The sequence below is a fragment of the Macrobrachium nipponense genome, chromosome 32 (genome assembly GCF_015104395.2).
Source record: "Macrobrachium nipponense isolate FS-2020 chromosome 32, ASM1510439v2, whole genome shotgun sequence".
In the NCBI taxonomy this organism is placed as follows: domain Eukaryota; kingdom Metazoa; phylum Arthropoda; class Malacostraca; order Decapoda; family Palaemonidae; genus Macrobrachium; species Macrobrachium nipponense.
Window position 1 is genome coordinate 71,503,317 of NC_061094.1, and position 20,509 is coordinate 71,523,825.

General features: G+C 35.4%; 2 protein-coding genes, 1 long non-coding RNA gene and 1 pseudogene across 3 annotated transcripts; 3 read left to right on the forward strand and 1 right to left on the reverse strand.

Annotated features, from left to right (window-relative positions):
- LOC135207602 (multiple inositol polyphosphate phosphatase 1-like) overlaps nt 1-20,509 on the reverse strand; it is a 73,152-nt pseudogene that overhangs the window by 23,310 nt on the left and 29,333 nt on the right.
- On the forward strand, nt 1,645-6,435 carry LOC135207599 (multiple inositol polyphosphate phosphatase 1-like). The gene is made up of 5 exons (XM_064239472.1): nt 1,645-1,768; nt 3,105-3,217; nt 3,787-3,856; nt 4,792-4,925; nt 6,036-6,435. The coding sequence occupies exons 2-5, from the start codon at nt 3,108-3,110 to the stop codon at nt 6,202-6,204; spliced, it is 483 nt and encodes a 160-aa protein (XP_064095542.1). The 5' UTR covers nt 1,645-1,768; nt 3,105-3,107; the 3' UTR covers nt 6,205-6,435.
- On the forward strand, nt 13,355-16,047 carry LOC135207600 (ADP-ribosylation factor 4-like). The gene is made up of 4 exons (XM_064239473.1): nt 13,355-13,737; nt 14,289-14,369; nt 14,556-14,737; nt 15,511-16,047. The coding sequence occupies exons 1-4, from the start codon at nt 13,671-13,673 to the stop codon at nt 15,715-15,717; spliced, it is 537 nt and encodes a 178-aa protein (XP_064095543.1). The 5' UTR covers nt 13,355-13,670; the 3' UTR covers nt 15,718-16,047.
- LOC135207183 (uncharacterized) lies at nt 18,611-19,598 on the forward strand. The gene is made up of 3 exons (XR_010312920.1): nt 18,611-18,713; nt 18,995-19,088; nt 19,549-19,598. It is a non-coding gene; the product is annotated as an uncharacterized LOC135207183 (long non-coding RNA).

The following is a 20,509-nucleotide window of genomic DNA, read 5'->3' on the forward strand; positions in this document are numbered from 1 at the left end:
AGTAGTCCAAGCAGGTACCGGGTGTCGAGATGGGAGAGATCGGGTGAGGCGGCGGAGCTTGGTGACTCCGCCATAACACTTAAACTAAAAGGGAGGGGTATAGCTCCCAGAGAAGCCCATTGGCTTCGAGAGTAAAACTAAGATAAATACAAAGAAAATTATAGGTGATAAAATGAAATAATGTAAGCCCGTCGGAGGCTGGAGCCTCCGCATAGTCATCACCCTCAAGGAATGCGGCTATGCCGGAATCCTTTTTATTCCGCCAGAGCGGGCGGGAGGGAGTGACTGAGGGCAAGGGTATGGCCCAGAGAGCCAAGGGAAGCCAAGCTCACCCGAGCCTGGTGGCCGGCCGAGGCTGGGCAGAGCCGAGCTCCTCCCCTACTCTGGGATGAGAACGGCTGGGTAGCACCACCCGCACAAGTTGGGTCCCCGTGGGGGTCTCCCTCCACCCCCGAGGGGTAAATCGGATCAGTTGTCAGTGACAACGTGAGCGAGATATCACCCCACCTGGATGGGAGATGGTTGGGGGGGAGGGCGAGGTGCGGTAGCATGGTGGCTACTATGTGATCGCCTGGACTTCTCACGGTTGGGTGCGGGCACCCACGAGGTGAAGAAGGCCAGGTGAAAGGAAGGCTTATAGGCCAACCGAAGCCGACTCACAGCAATGAGAAAATAAAATGAAATCTACAGTATACAAGGGGGGAAAGGAAATAAAATGAGATGAAGAGAAAGAGTAACATCCTGGAGGGACTAGGTATGACCAACCGGTAAGGGTGGTCAAGACCCAGAAACTCCGAGCAGCTGGCCTAGTGTCGTGACGAATAAACGCGGGACAGGCAGCCAGGGTACGCTAGGACTAAAAGTAGGACTAGCATAGTCTCACAAAGCCTAAGAAGGTAACCTAACCAAAAGGAACATGCATGCATAAAAACTGGATCGGTCGGGTTCCGAAAGGTTACAAAACGGGAACACGTGTTTGGTGGTCCCCGAATCCCCCGTGTAGAGACACAATCGTCAATAATGCATCACCAATAATAATAAAAAAATTAATGACATAACAATACTGCTATAATAATTCAAGCAGACCATGTGAGACAAGAAAGGAGGAGACACAAAGGAGCATGCTGCTATGGTGGCTCGGGGCCGGCGCCGCGTGGGTCGTCGACTCATAAAAACCTAAATAATTCGGTTAAACATGCCAAAGGCAGCCCCTAAATAGTGTCAACTATAATAGCAGTACTTAACTTGGATGCAGAAGCAGATTGATGATCCATGGTGAAATAAAATTCCAAAAAAGCGAGAAACACAACACAGCAAAATAAAACGCGTGTGCAGCGAAGTAGTGCTATCAAAGGAATGACATCAGAGGCGCTACCTACACGGTAGCAGGTAGTGAGCCTTAGGTCGGCTCCTCTCTTTTTGAGGTTTTTTGATGTAGGGAGAGGCTAATTGAAAAAGGACCCGTGGTAGTGGTTTCACTCTCCCCAAAGAAACCATACCGACACCTTCTAATAAAGGTGAGTGAGCCAGAATATTCTGGCATTTCCAATTTAACGGTTCTCTGGTATTATAACAATATTTTACCTTAGAAATATGCTAAGGAACCTATTTCACGGAGCGACATGGCCAAGCCCAGAAAATCTAATTTTTACAATTCATTATCACAGGACAGATCGAGTCAATTTATGATGAGTGTCGTTATGAAACTGCCTGGTGGCCAAATCGAAAGAGTCCCTGGTGTTCTTCCTTCTCTTCTGAAGATTTTGAGGTTTGTGCATCTTCTGTGTACTTTTGTTTTAAATTGCTAATTCATATTTCTATTATTTGCTAATTCATATTTATATTATTTTCTAATTGAAGTTTATATTATTTGCTGTTTTCCAGGTTTTAAGTGGAACTTACCATTAAGAAACATAGGAAAAATCATGATTAAGTATAAATTATGTCATTTCATAAACATACAACTAAGTGGAACTAGATATTGTGGCTATCATGAGTGTCTGTTGAAAATGAAAGAGGCAACTGCAGTAAAGATTATTTCTTGAAATGACAAAACTATTTTTAATAATTAATATTTGAAGATTATCCATTAACCATTTGAGATTCCAATGATGCATTCATGTAGTTCAGCCTCAGAGATTCTCATGGTGGATTACTGTATTAATATTAATTTTTTTTTGAACAGTCATTGTGTCTTTATATCTGTCAAAGTTATGAAGGTCATCTTTTTGTATGGTACATTATTTTCATCTGTGTTGATAGATACTTCTCCCTATATGTTAATTGTAATCTGCAGATATATTCCTCAGATATTCCATGACTTTTTTGGCTTTCTTACTGGTCTTTGTCCTGCTGCAGTACTTCATATCTACGTACTGCTTTTCTCATAAACAGCTCCTTGTTCTCTCTCATCAGACATCTTTCAGCCGCTTCCTTTTTATATAATATGATCTTCCCACCTCATGATGGACGTAAAGGTCAGCACCTTTTCAGAATCTGCACTTCCTTTGTCATGGCCCACAGTTTGTGTGCAGAGTAATGAAGGAATAAGTATCATCACAGGATTTTGTTTCTTGTTAATGGGATATTTTTTGTTATTTTTCCAGTCCCTCCCTAGGTTATTATTATTAATAGGGTTTGTTTGCTTTTTTTTTTTTTTTTTTTTTCCAGACCTCTGAGTCTTAAGTAGACTCTTCCTCGGGCTGGTTACATCCCTCCCTAGGACATTCTTGAAATTAAATAAATATATATTTATATAAATCACAAGAGGTATCAGTCACTGAACCTTCTAAGGATCTTCCTCAAAGTATACAGTGTAGGGGGAGTGTTAATTAAAAGTCAGTGAATCTGCTATACCTACATTACTACTATAAATGTGTGTCATCTAACTTTTAAATAAAGACCCTGTTACACTTTTGAGTGATTTCCTACTGTTCACTTGTGGAAGAGTGCATTGGTATTTTCTTTTGTTATAGATGCAGTTCTATCATCTTCTGATTGTAATTTTGTAATTAATACACACCTTCCTGCACTCTAACTTTTTGTACATTAACAGTAAGCAACTCTTTTTTAATACTCAAGTCTTTGTCTCTGAATGTACTTAGGTTATGGAGTATCACCAGGACCTGAAGTATTACTATGAAGATAGTTATGGCACACCCCTGAACTTGGAAACTGCTTGTGAGACCATGAACAACATCTACAGACATTTTCGTAAGTTTTGAGAGCATGACTTTAATTGAGTATCCTCTGAATACTTAGTTATAGCTATTGTTATCTTTTAGAATATTTGCTTCATTCTTCAGTATTAATTTTTTTAAGGCTATGATAAATATTAATACAGGCAATCCCCGGGTTATGACGGGGGTTCTGTTCTGGAGATGTGTCGTAAGCCGAAAATCGTTGTAAGCCGGAACATCGTCAAAAATCCTAAGAAAACCTTACTTTTAATGCTTTGGGTTTGGGTTTTATTAAAAAACTATGTAAACTGCATTATTATTGCATTTTTATTTTTCTTTAAAAAAAAAAAACTTCAAATATTGATTATTTTGCATTTTTGGTGTCATATTTCTTCTGCCAGATGAGCGTTGTAGGCGTCGTAACCGTGGAAATAATTTCTGATGAATATAATTGAAAAGCACCTTAACCTCGGAACGTCGTAAGCTGAACCCGTCATAACCTGGGGACTGCCTGTACAGTACTGCTTAAATTTAATACAATGTATATTGTAGTGATGGTTTAGCAAAAGCATAAATTAATTTTATACTGCTGCTTTTATTTCAGGAGCACAGTTATCACAGGAAAAGCTGCTCCTCAAGGAATTTTTAACTTTGCCCATGACAAGACAATTTTCCAGGTAATGTAAATGCATTGTTGAAAACCTATCTTCAAAGGTTTTTAGCATTAGCATGTACTGAGCTAAATTACTTCTTGGTTATGAATATTTGTCCATTTAGGTTATTCTAAAGGGTCTTTACGATGTCCATTTCATTCCCAGCTGCATTGCTTTCTGCATTTTACTTCTCATGCAGTACCTTCGATCAACGCCAACTTGCACCGATTCATATTCTTACTCATTTAAAAACAGCCTTTGGTACTTGGTCAGCGAAATGGGATTGTAAAAGTATGATTCAGTAGTCAGGTTAAACAACTTAACCTTTTTACATTTTGGGGGATCTACAACTTATCTGTGGTAAAACACACCTTGTTTTGGCTTATTGTATTTGAACTTGGAGATGGTTTTTTTTTTTTTTGGTGCCGACTGTTACAGTGCTACAACACTTTCACGGGGATAGGTTCCAAAACCCACCACGGAAATGCAAAACCTCTTTTACTTATAACTGCTTATAACGGCCAAATACCATGTATGTACCCCTTAAACTAAAGTGCTTATAACTACTTATTTTAACTGTTTACTGCTTAATTTAATTTGAAATAAAGCAAACTTGTGATAATTTTAGAGATACGGCCCATAGAAAATTTCATAAATTAGTGAAAGTTTCTGCAGAAACATGAAAAATATGTTCCACAAAAATTCGCAACAAAGTGAAGCACTAAAAAGTGGGGTAGCACTGTATTTTATTTTTCATATAATGCTAATTTGGGTTTCATTTGTAATCTGAATAAAAATGTACATCTGAAATGAAAAACAATGAAACAATATCAGAATGATGTGCTGAAGATATTTATGTTGAAAAACAGCTATTGCATCTGGAAAAGGGTAAAGAAAATTCAGGAAAAATAAACCAATGATATGTAACAATTGTTGTAATTAATTTTATGATTTTACAGGTTTTGACTCGTTTGGGAATATTCAAACCATCCCAGCACCTGCGGCATGATAACTTTGCAGAAATGAAAGAGAGAATATGGAAAACTAGTTATGTGTCACCTTTTGCAGCCAATTTAGCTGTTGTTTTGTACAGGTAATGATCTGTTTGCTTTATTTTTGGTTACTTCCAGCTTTTCATTTGGTTTATATCAGCACTTATTCACCTTGGGCAAATTCTTTAGGATTATATTTCATTATTTTTCTATTACTTATCTGGAAAAATGATTCCAGTTAGTGGCTTAATAGAATTTCAGAAAATGAGTATTGTGACTGTTTTATTGTTCATGGTGTTGTAAACAAGTTGCTTACATGGCCAGATGGTTCTTTGCAGTTTCAACAGTTATTATTTATATAATGATGTGTAACTCAAAATTTCTTTGTCCTCTTACAGAAACATCAAAATGCCATTCAGGCTTGCTTGAGATCTGTTTTATTTCATATAGACATTATATAGTGAATTATAGTAGCATACTCTGAATAAATGTTAAACAACAGTTGTTCTTTTATAATATAAAGCTCAGAAGTTCAGTTTAAGCATGAAGTAAACGTACATAATTGCAATCACAAACTAAGTGTATGTACAAAGAGTACACCATATGCATGTTAGCAACGTTTTAATTTTCCTTGGATACATATACTACTAGCTTAGCACTGAAGCTGGTTCTTGGTAAACAAAGGAATGTCAGACACAGTTTTAAAGTACGGTACTCTATGTGTACTTGTGTAACATGATGTTTATTATTATTGAAGGCAGACAGGAGGCAGGAGTCAGAACTGGAAGTTGAAGTGCTTTAAACTACTTGATAATTTTACAGAATATTTAATTTAATTATGGTTTATTGTGGGGTCTGGTTGATTAAGACTTACAGATACCTGAAAATTAGGTAATTCGATGTTTTCTGTACATTAATGAATATTAGTTAGTGACAATTAGAATGCAAAGTGTAAAACAGTAATAGTACTGTACTACAGAGAAAACCAAAACGAGTGAATTCACGGAAACTATGAAGTATGAAGACACTGGTTTGTTAGTAGTATCTAAGAGGACAAAACAGAAGAAAATTGTTTAATTAAATTTACAGATAGCTTGAAACTGTAAGAAATGCTAAGGAAATGGCCACTACGTATATCCCAACCTGAAAGCCATAACCAACCTTCCTTTGTTTTTTGTTTTTTTTACTAAATGGATTTCTCTTTTATGCAGCTGTGGATCTACCTACAAAGTGGGAACTTTCTTCGAAGGTCAGCCTATACCAATTCCAGGAAAGTGTGAAAGTGTGTTGTGCTATTGGGAAGAACTGCAACCTTGGTTTGATCATAATTTTCAAACCTGTAATCTTAATAAATTATGCATGATTCATGATGAATTGTAATAGACCTGGAAATAGTATGGTAGTAAGTACTTAAGTGTATGTATTTTCTTAGCAATGACTGATATAGTGTTTTATCAGTATTAAATATAACAACATTCCAGAATAATCAGGAATGTTATGTAACAGGTTTTAGTCCGAGGTAAATTATTTTGATGGGAATACATTACCTAGTTTGTTTAGAATTGAGAAAATTATATTTATGTATACTTGAAACAAATGTGCTATTTGTGCTTTTTTTTGGTCAATAATAATTAATGACTACTTAAAACTGAATACTGTATACCCCAAAGCCTAGTAAAAGTTTATTTAAATTTTTCTCTTCAGGGTTATGATAGCTATGATTTATGGCTTTCTGGTCTTTACGGTTTCTGATTCATTGATTATGCCATAAAAATTAATCTCGCCTGTCCTTTCTCAGAATTCTTGTAGATTTTCAACGCTGTTTTCTGAGCATATAATGCAAAAAAAAAAAAAAAAAAAAAAAAAACTTTTAACTATAGGTACCAACTTACTATAAAACTGGACTTCTTGTAACCTTGCAGAGTGCTTTGTTGATTTCAAAATGAGCATGATTTTTCCATGAAAGTACAGACTTTAAAAGGAATTAAAAAAAAAACTTGTGTTGCATTATGTTGTTGAGAGATAGTTATGTCTAGGCTGTGCCATCAATGTTACTACTAAGGATATACTTTGCTGTGTATGCCATTGCATTACCAAATACTGGAGTTCGTTGTTATGTACCTGAAGTGCTTTTCACTGATGACTGTACACAAATAGTATTTTGCGCTCCAGCCCTATAAAAGTATTGTGTGACAACCATGTGATAGTTATTTTTTTATTTGAATAGTTAGTGTTATAGCTATAAATATAAAAACTAATTTGGTTATCCTTGCTTGATAGCTTGTTACTAATGCCTTCCTTAGTTTTGAGTGGTCTTCGAGTGAATATGTACCTGCTTTCAAAAGCCAGCCACTGTGATCCTCACTAGCATAAATATGCACAACATGAGTAATCGTTTGCACTTTCTTGTTCTAAGAGGGCATATCTTTGAGGATCTGTTTCATTTGGTGACATCAACCTTTTGCATGGGGAGCCTTTAAAGACCTCTCAATTTCCTTATCTGAGCCAAGACACGAGAAGAAAATGTTCTGACATAATATCAGAAGAAGTGTGTTGAAGTATGCCTTTGATAAATGTGACAATCAGTTAGCTGTCAATATAGTGTAAGATATAAAATTTCAATTTTTTGTTCATCAACCATATTACTTAAAAGGCTGAAGATAGGGAAAAAATATGAGGTAACTTAAGATATAGAAGCTTAACCACTTGCAAACACTCAAATGCCATGTAAACAATAATGTGATGCTACAAAAAAAAGTGGGAGGAGAATGTCACCAAGGTGATCACAAAACAACTCCAAAAGAGGAAGGAAAGAGAAATGGCTTTAATCTCTCAGGAAAAGCAAGGACAGACTAAATACAGGAAGAATGAGTGTGATATGCATGTGCCAACTCACCAAGCTTTGAAATGTGAGATCCATATAGATGCACAAATAGGTTGTGTAAAAAATTAATGCTTTACAAGTTTTAAATATCTTATTTTGTTGATATTTTTCATGATTCAGGGTGATGTGTAAAGATTGTTAACACGTTTAGATGACTCATCATAGTCTGTAGTTACTCCTTAACTCTTGTTTAGCTGATTTTCGTCATCAAAATGTATTTATTATTCCAGATGAATATTAATTCCAGATAAGAAGAATGAGGAAGTACTTCGATCATTCTTGAAATATGCTTTTTGCGTTTAACTGGTTACTGGTGATCGGCTTAGCTTTGTTTTATATTATGGATTGGTACATCTCGTTATTTTGTTGTTCTTTTTTAACTTTATTGCTTTCATCATGATAAAAATGTGAAGTCAAATGTACTGGAGTGTTCCTTTCCATTAAATAAGTTTATGAATTGGTGTATTTTTGTTACCTTCACATTAACAATTGATTGCATGATACATTCTCTGAAGTTGTAAGGTCAAGTTCATACATGGATACAAACAACCTATCTTTCAGTAAGCCTTATCCTAGCAGTGCATTATTGCTGAATGGGCTGTCATAAGCGTATAGAATAAAACCTATTTTTATTCTCAATTTTCCTTTCATAGCTGATTAACCTCATAGGTCATAGACTTTGGCCTGAATTTTATATTCCATTCCATATATATTGTATATACAATATACAGTACAGTACATTTTATACCAAGTGAAGAACTGAATAAAATTATGTACTTTGGACTTTTTAACATGACTGACCTTTATATATATATATATATATATATATATATATAGTATATATATATATATATATATATATATATATATATATATATATTTGACTGGTTTAAAAATGTTCTGTAACAACAGAATTCCATCTAATAAAAGGAGCCCATAAAAACACCAAATATAGAGAGAAAAGTACTATATTTCAGAGACTGCTGTCTCCCTCTTCAGGTAGATGAATCTACCTGAAGAGGGAGACAGCAGTCTGAAATATAGTACTTTTCTCTCTATATTTTGGTGTTTTTATGGGCTCCTTTTATTAGATACACACACACACACACAATATATATATATATATAGGGGAGAGTGTGGGGCAAGATGATCACTTTTTCACATTTTGACTTCTGGAAGGAAAACTAATAATGCAAAATGGCTTTGTTTATTTGTACAATAATACTTCATACATATACCTGTCTTCCATCCACATACAAAATTGTTTGGTAAAGAGGAAGTAAATGAAATGTTTGTTTCAAAAAAAAATTTTCAAAATGCTCAACTTGCCCCTCAGGTTGGGTAAGTTGATCACCTTGATGTGGGGTAAAAATGATCATCCAAGTGGGAAAACTTTTCATAATACTAATAACATAAAAACATTATTTTAGCACAGCAAATTATATGAAGTAACAAATGTTCCTGATTTGAAAAATATATACCAAAAAAAGAATATCTTCTTTCAAAAACAATGACTATAAAAATAAATGCAAATATTTGGTGGTAGTTCATATTTTGTGCACTGTTTGCATCTTACAAATATTTTGGAAATAGTAAATTCTAAGAAAATAAGAGCTTTACAGTTAAACATATTTAGAAGTAGCTTTAATATTTCAAATCCCATTTACTCAGATTGATAGTGAATACAAGCTGGTTTAACATTCGACGGGTGCCTTTGAGATACTGAGGAATGGGTAATTTTCTTATCACATCTTCTTTTGAGAAAGAGTGACAGTCCTCTTCATCAACTACAAATGATGGCCTCCCAACGCCAAAACCAACTTGGTTTGAAATCTTTCTAAGGAAAACAGCCTTCATAGCCATCATTATCAATGACATCAACACGGGAAATGTAGAGTAAAGAACGAGCTTTGCCATCTACTTTCAGTTATGACAAAGTCACCTTCAATAATATCATCATCATTCTGTTCCTCCCATCAGAGCTATCCTCCAGCTATTAACTGCATGTCAACATCATCTTCATCATCAGAAGATGGCAGAGTTTCCTGAAAAAATTCTGTTTCGAGATTTTGACAAATTATTTTCTGCTTTTATTTGCCCTTCATTTCTTTGGCAGCTGCTATATCATTGCGAACAGGAGTGTCTGTGAGAATCCTTGTGCTACCTTTCTTTCTACCACCCTGCTTGGTCCTTTTACGTGCAGCTGCTTTTGGAAAAGAGAGTATATCAGCCGGAGAGACATAGCTAGTATTCTTACAAGTTGATGTACCAGGGATAGGGGAAGTTATATTCTGGTTTATGATATCATCCTTCACATTTGCCTGTGGATTTTCCCCAGAAAAAATTTGGTTAGGGATTTCTTGTAAAATGATTTCACTAGAGTCTTTGTCATGTGACTGGACTTTCGGAACATCTGGTTAGATGCTGGAAGGATCTGGTTTATCCGTAACAATAGATGGAGCAAATTCAAGGTCTGTGAACAAGTTACGATTGAATGGGAAAACGCCAGTCTTTTCGAAACCTGATATGATATTAGGAATTGTCATTGCAATTGATTGAGCTTCTTTCACAAAACGAGGTATTTCATGAAGGAGGATGCTGTTCTCCCTGGATGTGAGCGCATCCAAGCATCCATGGATAGAGAATATGCTTTCTTGAAGGGCACATAGATTGTCTTGTCTAACGGCTGTAATTTGTGGGATGTGTGAGGTGGGATGGTTAGCAAAATTATGCCATTCCCTTTGGCAAAATCAAAAGCTTCAAGACTGATGTGAGTTTCATGGTTATCCATAAGTACGAGAACTGGTTTTTCTTTTGTGCAGCGTGTGTTTTTCACAAGATGTAACAGAAACTTTGGGAAGATCTGTTCTGTTATCCAACCAGATTTATTTGCAGCTGCTACAGATCCATGTGGTGCCATATTCAGCATGTGATCTCGGACATGCACACGTGAAAAGATAAACATAGGAGGTATGACATTCCCAGTTGCACTGACCACATATACCAGGGTAACTAGCTCCCCACGCTCTGCTGAGGTGATTGACCCAAGCTGTTTTCGTCCTCTTTTGGTGACAACCCTTCCAGGGGATTGCACTGTATGACACCCTGTTTCATCCAAATTGTAGATATCCTGAGGTTGGAATTTGTATTTGTCCATAACCTTAGCCAGATTATCATAAAATTTATTTAATTCAACATGAGAAATTGAAAGCTGTTGCTCGTGCCAATGAAGTAGCTTCTGGTTGACGAACTGATAAACTGTGACGTGTTTGAACAAACGAAACCAGTCTTTACCAGCTTTCTCTTCTTCAAGCCAGTTTTTTAGGCATGTTGATATCATTCCTTTTTAGCAATTCAAAGGCCAAAGACCTAACTTTGTCAGTGCTTAGTCCATAGTACCGATCAGATAAAGCTATTATGTGAGATGCCAAATCCTGTTCTCGCTCTTGGCTGAATACAAACTTTATCTGTGCTAGGTTCTTGTATCCTACTAATGTTTGTGGTCCATCTTTTTGATATTTTGCAAAGAATCTCTTCAAAGTCATTCGAGTAATTTTATATTCACGTGCAACTGTTTTAAACTTTCCACCTTCAGCACAGGCTTGTCGGGCATTTGACCTGAAAAAAACGTATAAAATTATGTACATAAAACTTTTATATGTTAAATAAATACATGGAATGTCATACTATAATAGTACGCCTAATTTAGTTTAAATTTTAATATATAGTTTAATATCTTATAATCATCATATAATGATTTATTATACATAATTCATGTCTGAAAAGTTTTGAGAGTGATGCATTAATATTGGGTAAAGATGATCACCTGCTGCTCAAACCTACCCCACCTGCAAGTGATCATCGTACCCCATTGCCACCATTTTCATTAAGATGATCAAGATGATATGTAAACAACGTATTATGCAAAAACTGAATGAGGGTAATATTACACAAAGGTTTAAAGGTGCATGCAACTAATGAAATCAAACTTACCTCTAGTATGTAGAGAAAAAGGTGAAATGGCCTGTTGTTCCGAATTTTTACTCTGGGAGTCAAAATTAAGTTTTTTTGTGATAATCCACAAACATGCTTCTTGAGCGCATCATGTTTTTCACAGAATACTGCTAGTTTATAAAGGAACTAGTAGGTGGCAGCACAAGTCAATCTCTTCTTTGCTTCTTACAGGAGAAGGGGGTGATCATCTACCCACCTGATCATCTTACCCCACTCTCCCCTATATATATATATATATATATCTATATATATATATATAGTATATATATATATATAGGTATAAAAGGACTTACTGTGGATAAAATAATGTTAAATGTAAACGGGTATAGTATTGTCATATCACATAATGTACTGTATAAAAGACTAGTTTATTATTTTGTGACTAAGAGTTACCACTTGAGGGAATACTACCGTTTCATATCCTAAAAATTGATTAATAAAGCAACGTGTCTTTTTGTGTGACAATAAATCATCATATGTCTACTTAGGAAAGAAAGAGAGGGTGTTTTAACGATATTTTTATTATAATTTCTTGCCGTTGAAATGTAGTACGGGACAAAAAAAAGGTCTGGTCAAACATCCTACGTTTTACTGAGTGAAGTTGGAGGAAAAAGAAACCAAATATATGGCAAAATTGAGATTAAAATAAGTGGAAAGTACTGGAGTGTGTGTAAAAGTCAAGGGAGAAACTTTGGATTCTTTCGGAGACATGGGTTGGAGTGCATGATGAAATGAAGGGTGAATTTTTAATGCAAAAAAAAAAAAACTGAAGCTGGTAAGATCAACTATGGATGGATTATGAAATTCAGGGACAAGCCCAAGCACTGGGACTTATTATCAACTAAGCACAGTATATGTGGCATAAGAATAGGTACATGAAAAGGGTGAGATATGTAAAACAGTGGAACAGATAATGGCTAGTACTACGTATGGAAGAATGAATGAGTCTGAGTGTTTGAGTATTTTAAGATCGTGGGAATAATGGAAGGCTACAGAACGGGGAAAACCGTGTAACATATTCATAATAATATGGACGGCACAATGACTTAAAAAGGATCGTACAGATGTTATGAGAAGCACTGGAAAGGATACACCAGTTTTTCCAAGCCAGCAGGTTTGACATGATGCTAATGGGTATTTGGGAAATTATAAACATTGGTTTCATCCTCGAATTAGCAGCCAAAATATGGCACTGACCATGTTATATATATATATATATATATATATATATATATATATCTATATATATATAATCTCTAGAAACCCCCTGTTCAGAGAAGTGTCTTCTGCTTGAGTTGTGGGGGGTATATAGTATATGTGTTTTATTTAAGAATTTATCATTTTAAATCCGAGGCATAACTGGATTTTTTAAATTTCAAACTATTGATATTTACACAATATTAGAAATTAATGCAGCCCCAACCCCTCATTCGCTTTTGCTACGACAACGGTCACCAGTGAAACGGGGGCGATCGCATAACGAAACATGTTGCAACGTCTAAGGGATGAAGTCAGGTCCGTAAAAACGTAGTACGGGAAGAGGAACAAAATAGAGAGGGGGGAGGGGGAGGGGGTTAGGAACGATTGGAGGGGTTGGGGAAGGAAGTGGCCGTTGACAACATTGATTGATCCGTGGCCCTAGACACGTTGGAATGGATACGTGGTGGTAGTTCTAGGCATATATACTGCCGTAAAGTCTTCCAGGACTCCACAGAGGTTTTCGGCGTGGATCGTCGACGTTTAGCCACAGGAGATTCTAGTATATATATTCCGAGTTGAGAAACGTTAACCACAACAGATTCAGCTATATATTCTGAAGCAGATTTTGATCGCAAGGGACACCGAGTTTATTCACGAACTGGTTTTTGGCAAGTGACGTGAAAGAAAACCTCTGGAAAAGTGCTCGTACGAAACCAAACCCAAGTTTTGTGTACCTATATATTGAACAATGGGTCTCATTCTGACTAGAATTCTCTCTTTGATACAGAGCAAAAAACCCTGTAGGATATTAATGGGTAAGAATTATTATTATTAGTTATTATGATTATTATTATTATTATTTTATTTTATTATTATTATTATTATTATTATTATTATTATTATTATTATTATTATTATTTTCCATGTGTAAGGTTTTGTCAGCTACCTTTGCTTGATAGGGAGCTAAAGGCTACTGGTTATTTTATTCAGTTAAATTCTATAAAATCATACTTGCATTTCGTCATAAGAGCCAAACAAAACAATGAATACTCATTGAGAATAATTCACAATTACGTTACTACGATGAAAATCTGCACAATAGCCTAACTAATAATGATTTGATATATTTTACGGTGATGTTACGATACGTCATCGTATATAAATACGTAGGCATTTCCTCTCTACTGCCCTGTGTCAATTAAGTCTTACCGTTACTTGAAGTTTTTAATCATCTTGGTCTTATGAAAATGCTAAGCTACTAAATACTAAACCTAATTATCATTCACTTGCAATAATTACAATTTCGTAAGAACGCTCAGTTTTTATACTAATAATTTTCTCTAACATAATTCGTTTTCTTTGATAGTCGGTCTTGACGGCGCAGGGAAGACTACGATACTCTACAAACTAAAATTGGGGGAAATTGTGACTACGATTCCAACAATTGGTGAGTTCATGTAGAATAAAGCCTCATAAAAGGAATGAAAGATTAAAATAAAGAGTGGCATACGTCACAGTGACACAATTGAAGAATATGTCCCAATACTTATCGATAAAAAGTGGTCAATGTCACAGTGACACAGTTAAAAGGATAAAACATTGTCCCATCCCTTATAATCGATCTTTTCTCCAGGTTTCAACGTCGAGACAGTGGAGTACAAGAACATAAGTTTTACTGTGTGGGACGTTGGCGGCCAGACAAAGATTCGTCCATTGTGGAGGCATTACTTCCAAAACACCTCCGCCATCATCTATGTAATAGATTGCAACGACCCCGAGAGACTAGCAGAAGCGAAGGAGGAATTAGACATCTTGGTGAGTAGACTCAACTCGACTAGATTATGAATTGCTAAGACATTGAATTACTATCTTGTTTCTTTATGGTGCCGAACCCTGTCGTATCCTAAATTTCCCCCTCTGTCTATCACTTTGAAAACTAAACACGTTTACAATGTCTTTGCTGTTTCACATACAAAGCCATTCTTGCTACTGCTTCTTAGTACTATCACAGACATCAGTAGGGAAACTATTTAATAATGGTCATATCACGACTATGGCGATAAAAACGGCAGTTATCATTCATAAATGGTAAAAAATTTATTTCCTTTTACCAAAAAAAATCACCGATAATGCAAAGAAAAGAAAACACTATTCAAAATAACAGTAAAAAATTAACTATGTAATGACGATTTCATTAATACAAAAAAAAGTGACGCTTGACATATTCAAAATAACAATAAAAAAAATAAACTACTGCAAGAACCATTTTCCTTTAATACAAAAAAAAATTTGGACCCCCGAAAATATTTCCCCAAAATAACAGTTAAAAAAATAACTTACTCTGCAACGACGATTTCTTTAATGCAAAAAGTAACGATATTCAAAATAACAGTAAAAATTATCTACTCTGCAATGACGATTTTTAATAAAAAAAAAAAATTTACTTCAAAATAACAGTAAGAATGAACTACTCTGTAATGACGATTTCTTTAATTAAAAAAGTAACTATTCAAAATAACAGCAAAAATTAACTACTCTGTAATGACGATTTCTTCCAATAATTCAATTTAATTTAATTCCTTCTTCAGTGCCAGGACGCAGAGCTCGAGAACTGCCCACTGCTCGTTATGGCCAACAAGCAAGACCTACCACAGGCAGCCTCGCCTTCTTTCGTCACAGACGCCCTCAACCTCAGAGACCTGAGACGCCCCTGGTTTGTCCAGGCCACCTGCGCTGTCAACTCCACGGGCATCTACGAGTCCCTAGACTGGCTGGCAAAGGAAGTTTCGAATTAAAAGGGAAATTTTTTCTAGGATTTCGACTGATTTACAACACTATTACTCTTTAGGCTTATAGTACTCTGCGTGCTGTCTTGTTCAGATTCTAGACCTATAAATGTATTATTTTGGACTAATTAAAATACACCTAAGCCAATGTTATTTTCTAATACCCTGGCAAAGGAAGTTTCGAAATAAGGGGAAAATTTTTCTAGGATTTCGACTGGTTTACAATAATACTCTTTAGGCTTATAGTACTCTGCGTGCTGTCTGGACCAGATTCTAGACCTATAAATGTATTGTTTTATACTAATATAAGACTCTTAAGTCATACGCTTAAGCCAATGTTATTTTTCTAATACCCGGCAAAGGAAGTTTCGAAATGAGGGGGACAAAATTTTCCTGGTAATTTAGACTGATTTTACAATAAAATACTCCCCTTTTTTTTCTTTTAGGCCCTTTATACTCTGCGTGCGTGTTGTCTTTACCCAGATTCTAGACCTATAAATGTATTGTTTTGTACTAATATAAGACTCTTAGGCCAATGTTATTTTCTAATACCCTGGCAAAGGAAGTTTCGAAATAAGGGAAAAACATTCTCTGGAATTTTCGACTGATTTACAATATATATTACTCCTTTAGGCTTATAGTACTCTGGGGTGTTGTCTTGCCCAGATTATAGATCTATAAACAAATGTATTATTTTGTACTAATAAAATTTACACTTAAGCCAATATTATTTTAATAATACCATATACCTTAGTTTTTAATATATAAAACTACAATATATACGTACAGTCAAGTAGACAGATCAACGTGATTGGTACGAATAATGAGCGGAGATCAAGACATACGTTTATCTACCCAGATAAAGTTGATAATAAAACTGATAAAGGGAGATAAGATTACATGGTGCAAGAACTACCTTTTTTTTATTGTGAGAACAAATCTTACCCTGATATATATACTGGAAGAGTGACTGGCCCATTTTAAAAGAGGGTCTTAGATATATGCATGCATATAACCCTGACTTTTATATATAAATAGTACTATGTAGATGAAATATGATAAGAGGTCTGGAATGGGTATGTATAAGTGAAAGTTTGTGGACTGGTAAAGGAATGCGAAAGTGTTTGTAAGAAAAGTTAAAAATGGACGTTAGCAATGAAAGTTAGTATGGATGGTGGGAGAAAGGAATGGAATATAGAATTTAGGCCAGAAACACTGGGACCTATAGGCGGTCATTCAGCGTTGGAAAGGAAACAGAGTAGATAGGTTTGAAAGCTGTAACAGGAGGAAAACCTCAAAGCAGATGCACTATGAATCCACTGTAGGAGAGAGTGGACCCAGCAATGATGGAAAGATAATATGAATGGAGGTACAAGTAAAATGAAAGAGTTTGCAGATATGGGGCCATTTTTGGGGTAGGTATTTCATGTGTATTTGTACTAAATGGATGACGGTAGGATGAAAGGAAGGAAAGTTATATACTTTTTATGATCGCACTTCTGCATATACATCATTGGTGTGAGAAACTGCTATTGTAAAGGAAGTAGCTAAATAGCGCAGGCTACTTGATGAACACCCGCAACATCCAGCCCACCAAGAAAAAGAAAAATCTCTCATTTAACTGTCAATTACAATATACGTACAACTCCATCAGAGCGAGAGTGATTTAGTATCGACTTATATGCTGGCGCGCAAAAGAGCCTTAGTAAAAGGAGTGTCCTAATGCTATATAAATACACACACACACACGCATATATATATATATATTATATATATATATATATATATATATATATATAACAGTTTCTACGCCTACAAAAAATATACATATACAGTTTCATAAAGAACCCCATACACTGAACGCCCACCAACCTAGTTGCGCCACCACGTCACACCCACTCACACACACACAAATTTAGAATTAGGTATGAAAAAGAAAGTTTAATCGATAACAAAAACGTAGCCACTGCTAAAAGGGGTAGGGTCTTTGCGTGGACATGGCCAACGTGGCCTACCAGGTTTAGACGTCACCCCAAAGCCACATCGCCCACGAGCTCAATAACTCTGCTGCCATGATTCTTGCAACTTCTGACACAAATGGTGGTGCAACTGGTTGTTCAATACTACTCTGTGACTCACTGCAACACTCGAGAAATTTAAACCCCCCCCAAAAAAAAAAAAAAAAAGGTCTTACTGCATGAAATCACCCAATTTCACAGTTAGGCTGAATAGGATGTGACTGGTTAATTTTCATTAAAGGCTACGGTTAGGCCCCTGAATAGGGAACGACTTCTTAATTCATTAAGATTCTACAGTTAGGCTGATATATGACAGCTGATTCATTAAAATTTTACAGTTATGGCCGATAGGATTGGTACTTTGATCGCTTATTGTCTTTTCCCCTGGAACGACTGCTTTTAGGTTAAATAAATACACACACATACAAACACACACACAATATATATATATATTATATATATATATATATATATATATTAATATATATATATATATATATATATTATATATCCCCCCCCCCCCCCCCCTCCCCCGCGAACAGGTTTTGCTGAATTAGCGCATTATCATATTGTTTTCATTAGACAGACTCAGTCTTTAATTACTAATATTCTTGTACCGTATACATAATAGCTGAAAATGCATTATTTGGTTTAAAAAATACTTATGGCACAAAATATTTCATATGAATGTGACGCAAATAACCCCAAAGGCAAAAGGCAACACTTTAAAACGGACTTAGGCCCGCTACCTTGTCAAAGTTTCATTACATAGCATTTTTGTTTTCATTCTTGAAAATTCAACAAGCGACTATACCGAACGTGCCAAATATGTGTGTGTGTGAGAGAGAGAGAGAAGAGAGAGAAGGAGAGAGAGAGAGAGAGAGCTGGTAGTTTACAACATCGTTTCTGTGGCATCAAGACGTATCAGGAGTTTTGATTCAACTGCGGGATACTGTTGCTGACGATAAGCGGTTTACATAAGTGCTTGTATAATTAAACCAGTGCATCATTCGTCTCTGTGATTAACTTGAAACAGAAATTAACTCACTCTCTCTCTCTCTCTCTCTCTCTCTCTCTCTCTCTCTCTCTCTCTTCTCTCTGTAGGTGACATTTGTCACCACAACATTTAAATGTGAACCTAGACTATATACAGTTATGAAACAATATATTTATCATGTTTACAGTACATAAACTTACTGTTTCTATTAGCAAATATATTCGGACACTCACCCACCTATCTTTCTCAAGCCTTTTGGTATTTCATTCAGATTCTGGAACAATCCATAAGGAAAGGGAGAGAGAGAAAAAAAGATGTTCAGAAACGAACTTGTGAAGTGCGTCTACCTGCTACTCTGGATTTCGGTAAGAGTAATTTCTAAGTCTATTAAACTAAAGTTATCTGTGATGCAATTACAGTGCTGTCTTCAGAAAATTATAATTAAGCAAAATCAATGTCTTAAAAAATACGTGTGTGGTTACTATCACAAATACAACTATAATGTCAAGGCAAATTTATGAGCTGGCAAAAGATTAAGATGTTTTGGATACGACATACTATAAACTACCTGTTTTTGTGTTTGTGTATATATATATATATATAATATATATATATATATATATATGTATATATATATATATATATATGATATATATATATATATATATATATATATAGTGTGTATATGTGTACACGCTAGCCTATGCTAGTAGGAATACCATGTTTCATTACATTTCAAATACATGGTTCTAGGTAATTTACAAAATACAACACAAATATTTATCAATAATTCGTTATTCAGACAAAAATAATTTACTTCAACAGGGAAGCAACAAGAATCTCCCTGAAGCATGCATGAAAGGGCCATTTAGACGTGAGTATCAGTGCTATGTTTCGTCTCTTGCGCCTAATGTATAAGTCTTCTTATGTCAATGAGAAAATATCAAGAAAAAACACTAACTCAAAGCTATGAAATAGTGCGTTGCAATATATATATATATATATATATATATATATATATATATATATATATAATATATATTATTATATATAAGTGAATACCACAGGAAAATGATAGGCAGAAATCCAAGCAGCACTTTTGTCTTTACTAAGACATTGTCAAGGAACGAATGAAATACAGTTGGAAAGAAGTTATCAGGTAAACAGAAACCTCAAGAATACCAGATGGATAATTGTCAAAAGGGTAAAATCAAAGAGGTGATCCAGGATTATCGGATATAACACGGTCACATAAATGTGTGCTTTAAGTTATTTTTGTTTTGCTTAATGTCGTACTAAAGTTTGACTCGCTATAAACCATTATAATTTTGTAATTAAGTTACTAACACTGGCATCAATAATTTTTCTACACCGAGCATCATTTCTGAGCACATCATTACTCCAGGGTAGTATGGACACCAAGGACACCAAATAAATCTATAGCTACCTGATGAACTGAATATATTAAAACTTGCTTTTAGGCGCATACTTCACAACAGGAATCCTAGACCTATAGCCTGACAAGACTGACATACGTGAGCTAAACTCAGAATAAGGGAATCATATAACTAGATAAAGATAGATATGAGGCATAAAGGTTAATTATCATACATTTTTTTACCCCCCCCCCCAACCCCCCACCCCCCAATTATTATTATTAGTACTCCTTTGCTTACTTGCTGAGTAGTACTAACATGGATACTATTATTACCCAGGAAACTATCACGATAGAGGAACACGTTGTCCTGCCTTGCAGAAAGACGACTCCGTTACCTCTACGGTAAAG